Source organism: Mytilus galloprovincialis, chromosome 9 (assembly GCF_965363235.1).
Source record: "Mytilus galloprovincialis chromosome 9, xbMytGall1.hap1.1, whole genome shotgun sequence".
NCBI classification, from domain to species: domain Eukaryota; kingdom Metazoa; phylum Mollusca; class Bivalvia; order Mytilida; family Mytilidae; genus Mytilus; species Mytilus galloprovincialis.
This window is the reverse complement of record NC_134846.1, coordinates 22,795,432-22,807,871: the sequence shown is the minus strand read 5'-3', so window position 1 is coordinate 22,807,871 and position 12,440 is coordinate 22,795,432. Positions and strand designations below refer to the sequence as shown.

The window sequence follows — 12,440 nt, the reverse complement described above, 5'->3', positions numbered from 1 at the left end:
TGGTTTTACACTAGTAATTTTGGGGCCTTTTATAGCTTGTTATTCGGTGTGAGCCAAGGCTCCGTGTTGAAGGTCGTACATTGACCTATAATGGTTTACTTTTATAAATTGATATTTGGATGGAGAGTTGTCTCATTGGTACTCACACCACATCTTCCTATATCTATCTATGTTTCTTTCCAAAATAATAAAAAAAGTATACAGATACAGTTCTAACGTTTATTTCAACACCTACAATCTGTATGTGATTTTTAAACTAAAGTACTGTTTCCTATCCAATCTAGAAAGTGATGTACATCTGTGTATACTGCCGGATAACTTTCACGTGCACATAAATATCCCCAACTTACTATACCTGTAAAAGCAAATTTACTATAAAAGTGAGAAGATGTACCATTGTTGTCACTAGTCAATTTTACACAAACTGTTAAATTTTTGAAGTACTAAGGCTTTTCTACCTCAGAAATAGATGACCTTAGCTGTATTTGGCAAAACTTTTAGGAATTTTGGTCCTCAATGCTCTTCAGCTTCGTACTTCATTTGGTCTTTTGTTTCTATTTGGATTCGAGCGTACGTCACTGATGAGTCTCTTGTAGACGAAACGCGCGTCTGGCGTAAATACAAAATTTAATCCTGGTATCTATGATGAGTTTATTTACACAAAAAACAAAATACTTTTTACATTAATAGATCGGGAATATTTTTATTTTCAAAGTATATCATGTCTTGGAATTGGTAATCTGCACATGATTTTCTCCCTGCTTTAATTGAATCTTAAATCAAAGTACTGAAGTACTGAACATCGGATGACCGCAAGTTCTTGTGGATGGTTAAAGCACATGTCACAGAAAAAGATCATATCTCTATACCTGAAACTGAGGTTAATGTACAGAGATATTTTTTTCTGAGACAAGTTCGTGCGTGGATGATAAAAAAATGACAGGAAATTCAACCGCACCGTTATAACTATTATATTGTCGTGATAAAAATCAGTATACCTGGGACCATTATACTTATATAATAATAGTCCCAGAGTATATTAATACAACACACAAAATTCAATTTTAGAAACTCAAAAGGGGGGCAACACGAACCCCACCAAAATCGGAGGTGACTTCGTGTGTTCAAAAACGGTAGGCAGGTCATATTCCACACGCGGTATGTGATCAATATATTAATATAAACATCAACTTAGTTGGAACATATTTCTTACTGTGTTGGTGATATGACCTTACATTTTCTTAATAATTTTAAAGTTGACACGTTTTCTAAATGTACCGGAAGATGTTCTTTAAAACAAGTTTTGACTTATTTTCAATTGATTTAGTCCACCGAGCTATCAAATGTCAACACCTGCCTGATATATACATACCAATGAGGTCCCATTGACCATTTACATTCTTACATGCTAACGGACCTCCGTCATCACCCTACAACATATATTACTCAATTAATTTAAGGAGGAGGATCTTGGATAAGGGAAATAACTCTTAAAATCATCAGTACGTACGTGTCAACCATTTTCATAAATATATCCTAAACTTCTAAGTTACATAGTTTATTATCAATCTGTTTCAGGTAAAGGCTACAAATACATTGATGAAACTTGACTTTTACAAACGAATTACTGATTTAAAGAGTTATCTCCCTGAACGAAGGTCTGACTACCTCCTGAATATTACAAGATGTGCTTTAAAAGAATTGTGTAATAGATCGTCTGAATGATCTCCTTTAGAAGATTTACCAAGTGATACAACTTCTAGCCGCACAAAACTTGTAAATAAAAACTTTCGGTATATAAAGTAAACATAATCACCAAATAAAAAGAAAACAAAAGAATAATACAAAATTGAATGTAAATGTTATTGCATTTGTCAGAGTCTGAAGGGATCGTTATCATTAGAAAACGTAAAGGACAGATGAACATGACTGATAGAACAAAACGCACAACAACCAATTATCATTGTTCACATCATACATGTACCAGGAGCATACGATATTTACAGTATATCAAATTATATAACATAATTGGTAAATGATTCATTTTCATCTAAACTTCGTCAATCACATGACTTTTAATTACCTATGTTTACCGGAGTTTACCAAAGTATTTTGGTAACCACGTGTTGTTTAAGAAACCACGTGTTTAATTTGTGTTCGATATAGTTAACTTGACCCCAAATAACTGAACACTACGTATCAAATAAAAAAATCTATTGAAGGAGATTAACATTACCGTACAAGTTCCTTCGCCACCCTGTACAAATCCGGCACACAGCATGGTTGTTGAATTAAACGTTCCTCCGACATTGAGTAAACAATCTGTATCTGTCAATACTGGCTTGTATACTTCTTTTAATCTATCTGACGTTGACCCACCTAAATACAAGAAGTGCATGCATACGTATATGAATAAAAGAATAATTATGTTGATTTTACTCTCAAGAAATGGATACTTTATACCAATAGTCAATGGTTGATCATCAACTTCGAAATTCAAGTAAAGGCTCGAACAATTATACTACGAAATTATTTTCGTCATGAATGTCTTACAGTTTGGGATGAAAGAACTATGCAAATTCTCATATGAATTTTGAAAAAAAACCAAATATCTCAACATGCACAATGATTGATAGATTGAAATAGATTAACTTAAAATAAGATTGATCAATTGGGTTCAAATAGGTATGTTTTAAAAAATCTTGATATTAAACGAGGACTTGTCTTTTTGGTTTTCGTCATGAAAAGTGATTCAGTAAGGTAAGGCAACATATAACATATGTGGCATAACATGATGGGGGGGGGGGGGGGGCAATTCCTTTTTTATGTTAACCTGTTTTGGCCTTTTTCAAGGTGTTGTTAACTGTTATCCGAGATCAATTTAAGCTGGTTTAAAACTGTTTTCAACCCACTTTGTTAACTGTTATCAGCATTTTTGCATTTGGTGTTAACTGTTTTGCCAAAATCGATGTGTTGTTAGCATGTTAACGAACTCCTATTGCGCCCCCTCAATGATGTGTGTTACTGTACTACCCATTAAATTTATAATTATGTTTGTAAAAATGAACCAGAGTATAAAAAATCTATCAATTTCGAGTGTATTCAACAATGGCCACTCTCCAACAATGTGTATGTTGATCGTGTCTCTCAGCTGATACTGTTTTCTGTTAACATTGATTGCTCTATATCCGCTCTGAGTCGTTAGGGAAATTCAATTTGCGACAGTAACATCTACGTTTTACGAGGCCAAGCTTAAAATACAATACAGTTATCTCCTAATTTACAAGGTTCGCTTTGGTAAATGACAATATTTACCTTCAGACGTAGCGCCCCATCCAGTCACTACACAATATTTTCCATAGAAGTCACTACTTGGAAATGATGTCACACAAATAGGAGCCACAGCCTCATTTTCAACTACGGGTGTCGATAGTCTTACAATGGCAATATCATTGTGTAGCAGAAATGGGGAGTATTCTGGGTGCGAAATTATTTTTTTTACATCATAAGTTTTCTGATATTGTTCTTGTGCAGATCGTGAATGAACTCCAACATCAATTGTCCATTCTACAGGCAGAGTTCTGAAGTAGAAATTGTTAGTTTTCTATGTTGTGTCTAGTGTCCTATTATTTGTCTGTTTGTCTTTTTCTTTTTTTTTTAGCCATGACGTAATCAGTTCATTTTCGATCTATGACTTTGAATGCCCCTCTGCCCTGGTATCGTTCTCTCCTTACTGATGAAATATCCGTCTTCTTATTACAGTTTCGGGAATTTAAAATTATGTGTGTACGCTTTCTCTTAAATACTTTATGATATATACAGGGGTGTTTCGACGATTTTTAAAAGGGACATACATGTAATTCCCAATAATTAAGTATAGGTGAGTGAGGTCAAACAAATAAATTTTTAGAAGTCGTGAAACAAAATCATGGGATTTTATTTTGGCAATGCCCTCAACGCCACTCCCCCTGGATCCGTACTCAACAGAAAAGTCCATCAAACTTTGTTACTGATATCTGATGCCATTGTGCTCGGTGTAAAGTATTGGAGTTTTCCTATTAAGCTCACAACAATAATCGTTACTCAGCTTAATGTACATTGTACTATTGTAACATGAAGTGTTTTGATAATTATGAACATATGCAATTTTGTCAAAATATATAATAAGCGAGGAAACATCGCTGATGAATTATTCACTTGCATGTTTCTTTACATTTAGGAATGTATAGCGTTAATAATTATATTTTATCAGAAAATCGTCAGTTATTTTAGTATTTGTTTTAGTTTTAAGACAAGCCTTTTTTTCACACCACATGTTCTTGGATTTTCTAAGACAAGACTTTTAAATATTTTTATTACTTTAAAACAAGTTGTTAGTATTCTAGTTTGAATTGCTGTACATTTGTCTTTTATGGGCTTTTTGTAGCCGACTATGCAGTATGGGCTTTGCTCATTGATGAAGGTCGTACGAATACCTATAGTTGTTTAAAATTTTTGTGTCCTTTGGTCTCTTTTGGAGAGTTGTCTCATTGGCAATCATACCACATCTTTTTTTTATATATGTTACGATTTCAAAGACTGAAGATCATTTTCTTTTGGTAATGCCATGGATGGAATGTTGTATCGCTTTTATACAAGAACAGGCTCAGAAAATTAGATTTACCCATCAACACACTGTGCAGCAGTCAACACAACAAGTTCTCCTGTGCTGTTATTGTTCACCAAGGTACCACTACATGTTAATGGATGATCTCGAAATCTGAGAACAACCTAATAGAAAATAAATTAATCATATAGTCTTCACTGTTCGCATTAGATAAAATCCACACAAATAGTTAGGATGACGAAAGAGCTACAACTCTAATGACCATGCACCTTCTGTAAAGATTAACTTCATTGTGCAGTTGAATCTTTTCACGTCATTTGCTTTTTGTCTTTCCCGTAAATAGGTAAATCAAAACTAATTTGTTCCAAGATGAAAGAATTTTTATTTTTTTTTTAACTTTTTTATGCACAATCAAACGGTTTGAATATGTTTCCCCGTATATCATACCGCCTAGTTGATCACGTTGTAACATATTCGCATCGAGTGAGGGAGGTTGTTGGTTTTTAGTCAACATTGTGTTATAATCTTAAGCACTATGAAAACAAACAAATATGTAACAAAAAAACAACAAAAGGCATATAAAGAAACAATAAAAGGGCATATAGACAAATCACATTAAGAAAAATGAAAGTCAAGAATACAAAAGTTATCAACGAATAATGACGGGATGAAATGTATAAGTACAGAGTCACGTCAAATGGATATCATCAGAAGCAGACTAACCAATAAGAATATTCATAAAGACAAATAAAACAATAATATAAGACGTCATTTTGAAAGATGATAAACAACGTCAGTACCCAGAATCTATACTTCAACATGTTCAAGACCATCGTGAATTATTTGTGAAGTTGATACGGAATATTTGTCAACAAGGTCATTGTACCTTCCTGTGGTCTCCCAAGCTTCATATTTTCTACGTTTTCTTATGTTGATATTCATTTATCAATGACTTTTTCATAAAGATTCTGACAGCAGCTAGTCATCTGATTCTTACAAGACTAAAATGACTTATGTTTTGTCTATGTACGCCATTTGTTGGATTTGAATAATTCAGAATGTTGTTACATAGACATGTAGGATCACGGTTTATACTTTTGAACATATTTAATACCGAGATTTCTTTTCAGTCTTAAACTTTTCATTATCTTGCCGAAAATACCAAGATAATTTAAGATTTATGCGTCAGAAGGATTTTTTGGATTGACTATGCATGACTTGTCGCTATTGGGTGTCCAGCAAGTACAACTCTGTCAATAATCAAGAGATATCCAATTGTTGAATCGTATGCTATCCTTAGATGCAATAGGATTGTCCTATGGTCCAACCACATGTGTTTAACGTACCTGTAAATATACTAGTATTGCCCTGTGGAACAACCACGTGGGTTTAACGTACCTGCCAAGGCCAACTATGCGGAACGGCCTCTCTACCACCAATAATTTTAGAACTTTGACCGTTTACAGGCCATGTGTGAGGTTGATATGTCTGTACACCACATTGACGAGATTGCTGTCCAATGGTGCCTAAACAGGATGCCATTCATAATAAAATAAGCAACGAAGAACGTTAAAAAAACAATGACACAAACACGTTTGTACAATTAAATATTTTTCATGTGAATGCAAATATATGTAATTTAAACTTTATGTTTTTGGAATCATTAGTTTCAAATGCAAAGTTTATTAATATAGTATTTAAATGTCCCACTTAACTTGCATGTAAGATTTGTATTCAATTGGTGTGGGTATCTCTTCTTTATCTTTGTGAAAAATAGTTAACAGTTTGATAGAATTCTAGGCCTAAGCATCCTTCAAGTTCGCCCATCAACACCAGGCAACAATTGCATTTAATTGTTAACTATTTCCCAGTTAGATCAATATCCCAAATGCGCCTCAAATTGAGGAACAAAAGTTGTGCGTAAAAAAATATTTCTGTATACTGTATAGTAATATTGGACAGGTTTCTATTTTTATCAATGGCTGAGCTTAACCATTTGATTGAGAAAGTACAGAACCATAGAATAAATATGTAAAATCCATGGAGTCATTAGATGTATACAAAGTATGACATTTTCGAGGAACTCATTGTGTGAAAAAAAATCTTTTTTTTACCACGAGCAGCCGCATCACGAAAGTATTTTCGGGGTGTACTAAATAACGGAAAAATGAATCATACTTCGTACCCCGAAAAATTGAACCACATTTGTGAAAATGTCTCAGCTTCCAAGCAACCTTTTTCTGTACATATAATGATGTCGTGTCATGAATGGATACTAATACCCCGTATCGTTGTTTTTTTCTATAAAAATATGTTGCCTACGACAAATAAAATATTGAAACAAATAAAAATGTTGAAGTTTAAATGTTCTTTTTTAATTTTATATTGCATAATAGAAAAAAAAGCAAAATCACAAAAATGCTAAACTCCGAGGAAAATTGAAAACGGGAATCCATAATCAAATGGCAAAATCAAATGAAAAAACACATCAAACAAATGAACAACAACTGTCATATTCCTGACTTTGTACAGGCATTTAAATTGTAGAAAATGATGGATTGAACCTGGTTTTATATCGCTTAACCTCTTACTTACTTGTATGGTAGTCGCATCAAGTTCCATTATATTGACAACGATGCGTGAGCAATATTTATCAAAGGTACCAGGATTATAATTTAATACGCAAGACACGCGTTTCGTCTACATAAGACTCATCAGTGACAATAAGATCAAAATAGTTATAAAGCAAAACAAGTACAAAGTTGAAGAGCATTGAAGACCCAAAATTCCGAAAAGTTTTGCCGAATACGGGTAAGGTAATCTATTCCTGGGTTAAGAAAATCCTTAGTTTTTCGAAAAATTCAAAGTTTTATAACAGGAAATTTATAAAAATGACCATATAATTGATATTCATGTCAATACCGAAGTGCTGACTACTGGGCTGGTGATACCCTCGGGGACGAAACGTCCACCAGCAGTGGCATCGACCCAGTGGTGTAAATAGTTATCAAAGGTACAAGATTATAATTTAATACGCCAGACGCGCGTTTCGTCTACATAAGACTCATCACTGACGCTCAGATCAAAATAGTTATAAAGTTGAAGAGCATTGAAGACTCAAAATTTAAAAATGTTTTTGCCAAAAACGGATAAAGTAATATATTCCTGGGATAAGAAAATCCTTAGTTTTTCGAAAAAAATCAAAGGTATAACAGGAAATTTATAAACATTACCATTATAATTGATACAAAACAGACATACTAGGTAAAATTGTCAAAATAGGGGTACAGCAGTCCTCACAACGTGAACTTTTTGTAGTGTCACTTTACGCTACCAATACTGGATATAGTTAGATTAAAATATTAGATTCTTATATTCAATTTAGCGGACGGAGGCGGACAACAAAGCACAAAATTGTAAACGAATTTTTCATTTTGTAATTTAAATTCCTAAGGGCATGTACAATGTACATGTAGTAGAAAACATTATATTTAAAAAGATTGAAGTCCTAATTTCTTTTGAAATACAAGCTAGTTGACGTCTTTACACTAAATCCATTTGTTGTTAGATGTGTACGGCTTAATATTTTAGTCTTAGATACATTTCTATTTTTATTAGTTGCTATTGGCATAGAACTAGGTGTCAGTAACTGAGTACTCTTAGATTTGTATTTTTAGTCTATTTGTTCTGATGGATGTATAAATACACTGCCACATCTGGTGTGTGTGTGTGTGTGTTTTTAAATATTATGCTCATGGTTGAAGGTCATAGTACGTTTGCATTATTATTACTTGTATCGACCTCATTTGACCTTTAATTGATCTCATTGACAATCGTACCAATATCTTCTTAGTTTTTTACAGAGTACTTTTCTTTGTGTTTCTTTAACAATAATTTGAAATAATTTATGTGTTTTTTCTTCATTTATACATGTACACAACAGCCCGGGTGGATTTTGCTTTTTCCACCGGCCCAACGTGGACAGTCCAACCGTGCCCACTCCAGCTATAATCTCTTTCTTTGTAAAAATATTGATTATAATAATTGCTTATCTACTTTTTTCAATTGATTGTACTTGCAAGTCTTTTGATTAAACAAAAGAAACTACATGCCCACTAGTACTATGGATGGGAAGAGTGGACAAGCTAGAGATTTTTCCCACCCGGTGCCCACTCCAACTGTTGGCGGGTGGACAAAGCAAAATCCACCTCAGCTGTTGTGTATATGTTTTTTCGCTGTTTAATACACAGAAAAAAAACGTGTGAAATACTTCCGTAGATAATTTACCTTTCAAAATAGCTTGAATAATCACTCCTATAAACAGAAGTGTTCTCATGTCGTCAATATAAGTGAGAAACACACGATCTTATCTGCAAAGGTCAAGTAATAAGTATATTTATGTTACAATGGCGTTTTTCTGATGATACCATTGAGCGGACCATAATAAATGGGTGTTTTTTCGGACAAATCTTAAGTACTCGATGTTTTAAGTTTTTTGGTATACAATTTGTTGTTGACATCAGCTTATAAATTAAACCACAATATACTAAATGTGAACAATTATAAGAATCATAAAAAGTAGTTTAATGCATGTGATCCAGACCATATGAGTATTTAGACAGTACGCGTACGGTCCGGACCGTATGTCTTTCCAATTGCATTAAAAGTATCGTCATTTTGATGTTATCTAACAAATATGCAAATTAATATTAGAAAAACTAGAGGCTCTAAAGAGCCTGTGTCGCTTACCTTGTGTGCATATTAAACAAAGGACACAGATGGATTCATGAAAAAATGTTTTGATGATGGTGATGTGTTTGTAGATATTACTTTACTGTACATTATTGCTGCTTACAATTATATCTATGTATAATGAACTTGGGCCAGTAGTTACAGCGGAAAATATTTAAAAAATTATGAAAATTGTTGAAAATTGACTATAAAGGCAATAACTCCTTCAGGGTCATGTTGACTTACTTGTAAGTCTTATTTTGCTGTACATTATTGCTGTTTACAGTTTACCTCTATCTATATTAATATTAAAGATAACCAAAAGCTGCAAAAATTTATAAAAAAATACCCATTCAGGGGTAGCAACCCAACATAGGTTGCCGGAATAGTCGGAAAATTTCAGGGCAGATAGATCTTGACCTAACGAACAATTACATTTGCATTAGATTTGCTCTAAATGCTTTGGTTTCAGAGATATGAGCCAAAAACTGCATTTTACCATATGTTCTATTTTAGCCATGTTGGCCATCTTGGTTTGAGGGCAGGGTCATCTGACACAATTTTTAAACTAGATACTTTAATGATGATTAAGGACAAGTTTGGTTGAATTTGTCTAGGTAGTTTCCGAGGAGAAGATTTTTGTAAAGATTAAACAAACTTTGCAAAAGAATGCTAAAAGTTGACTATAGAGCGCAATAACTCCTTAAGTTGTCAACTGACCATTTTGGTCATTTTGACATATTTGTAGATCTTACTATGCTGAACATTATTGCTGTTAACAGGTTATCTCTATCTATAATAATATTCGAAATATTAACCAAATATGGCAAAATTTCCTTAAAATTACCAATTCAGAGGCAGCAACCCATCAACGGGTTGTCCAATTCATCTGAAAACTTCAGGGCAGATAGATGTTGACCTGATCAACAATTTATGCCATGTCAGATTTGCTCTAAATGCTTTGGTTTCAGAGATATAAGCCAAAATCTACATTTTACCCCTATTGTGTATTTTTAGCCATGGCGGCCATCTTGGTTGATTGGCCGGGTCAACGGACACATTTTTTAAACTAGATACCCCAATGATGATTGTGGCCAAGTTTGGTTAAAATTGGACAAGTAGTTTCAGAGAAGAAGATTTTTGTAAAAGTTAACGACGACGGACGACGGACGACAAGTGATGAGAATAGCTCACCTGGCCAGGTTAGCTAAAAATCAACCCACTAGTTTTTCCCCCGAAATTAAATAAATAAATAAAGTCAAAACTGTCAAAGAGTGTTCTGATTTTTTTCTTTTCTGATATTAATTTAAAAATAGTTAGATCAAAATGACGAATTCAGAAATACGGGATATAGCGTCACAGTCAAAAAATATTTTTTTTTTTATTTTATTATTCACTTTTCAACTGGAATACTTAGATTTAAACTGTTTTGTTATTCATTATTTGTAACTTAACGTTGAATAGTGAATAATGAACTATTTCATTATTCGTTATTGAATTTTGAATAATGAAAAATGATTAATAGATGTAACTTAAGAGCGGTAGATAAATAAAAAAATAAAAAAACCGTCTCTTATAACAAAGAATAAATGAGTGTCATATTATGGAAAGATCACACACATTGTGTTTCGAAAAACTTTCAGGTCGCTGAATATATCATTTATAAAAGGAAAAATAGATTATCTCAAAATATTAACAATTATTTTGACAATTTATGAACATGTATCTTTTACTTCCAGTGATAAGACTACATGTATTGTTGTGCAAATTAAGGAAAAACAAGGAAAAATAGCAACCCCTAATAAAAGAGGGCCGAAAGATACCAGAGGGACAGTCAAACTCATAAATCGAAAATAAACTGTCAACGCCATGGCTAAAAATGAAAAAAGACAAACAGACAAACAATAGTACACATGACACAACATAGAAAACTAAAGAACAAGCAACACGAACTATCTATTATAATAAGATATATACAGCAACACATAACAACAACTGAATTGCATGTTCGTGAGCTGGGACAGGCACTGGATTTGACGGGGTAAAACATGTTTGGTGGTACCAAACCCTCCCCTAACCTGGTTACAGGTACAACATGAGATCATTGATAAAGGCTTTGCTCGTTTCAAAAGTGCATAATTTCTAGTTCTATTTTGAAATATAAAATGTTTAAAAGAATAACTATGCAGTTTGACACTTTATATAACGATTGAAATGTAAGGTAAAATTACAAAAATACTAAAATTCCAAGAAAAATTCAAAAAGGAAAGTCCCATATCAAATGGCAAAATCAAATGATAAAACACATCAAACAAATGGACAACAACTGTCATATTCCTGAATTGGTACAACCATTTTCAAATGTAGAAAATTGTTCATTGAACCTGGTTTTATAGTGCCAGAGACATATAGTACAATTAGTTTGTATAAAATGTCTCTGATAGCGCCAAACTTCTCACTTGTACGACAGTCACATCAAATTCCATTATATTGACAACGATGATTGAGTAAAACGTAAAGACGTAAAGACGGTAAGTTTCAATTGGAACAAAAAGTGCTTGGTGATCATTCTTATCAAAATACGCAGCATCGGTAAACTATCATTGTAAGCAAAGCATGGACACATGTCTGTATTTCATTCAGAATGCTTGGTGATATATCTTATGTCTATAAATATGAGCTATCAAATAGGTTTAATCATGACTGCTCACCAAGACCAATTTATGTCGAAAATAAAAATTGAATTGACTAACAACAGTTTCCAATCTAGAAATTGACATTGAGGGTCGGCTGAAAACAAACTTTACGACAAAAGAGATGATTGCAGCTTCCCAATTGTGAACTTTCTATTTCTATTTAGCAACCGATTACAGCAGCGCATGTAAACAAAGTATATATCTCCCAGGTGAAACAATATTCCATTGCTCGTTTTTTTTTTTTCTATAATGGTTTCCTTGGTAAAGGGTTGGTGTTCCTAAGGAAGCCAAGAGTTCCAAGTGGTGAAGTTGAAATCATCGCTTTATAACTTTTACGGACGCCATCACAAGTTAGTTGATCATTATTATCAAAGCCAACACACCAATATCATGTACAATTAATAAAT

The 12,440-nt window shown here is 33.2% G+C and overlaps 1 protein-coding gene across 1 annotated transcript; it reads right to left on the bottom strand.

Moving 5' to 3' along the window:
- Positions 1-205: 205 nt before the first annotated feature.
- LOC143046704 (trypsin-1-like) lies at positions 206-9,026 on the bottom strand. The gene is made up of 7 exons (XM_076219805.1): positions 8,894-9,026; positions 6,005-6,132; positions 4,664-4,770; positions 3,316-3,581; positions 2,237-2,379; positions 1,373-1,430; positions 206-355 (listed from the first exon to the last, which is right to left on the bottom strand). Exons 1-7 carry the CDS (start codon positions 8,940-8,942, stop codon positions 252-254), a joined length of 855 nt encoding a protein of 284 aa, XP_076075920.1. The 5' UTR covers positions 8,943-9,026; the 3' UTR covers positions 206-251.
- Between the last annotated feature and the right edge of the window lie 3,414 nt (positions 9,027-12,440).

What these genes read in the sequence shown, in the direction of transcription:
- LOC143046704 (XM_076219805.1), bottom strand. Translation starts at nt 8,942, where the DNA reads ATGAGAACACTTCTGTTTATAGGAGTGATTATTCAAGCTATTTTGAAA. An exon ending in CGCATAGTTGGCCTTGGCAG is followed by an intron (nt 4,771 to 6,004) that starts GTACGTTAAACC and finishes ATTTTCTATTAG; the next exon opens with GTTGTTCTCAGATTTCGAGA. An exon ending in TGGTCAATGGGACCTCATTG is followed by an intron (nt 356 to 1,372) that starts GTATGTATATAT and finishes TTGCTTTTACAG; the next exon opens with GTATAGTAAGTTGGGGATAT.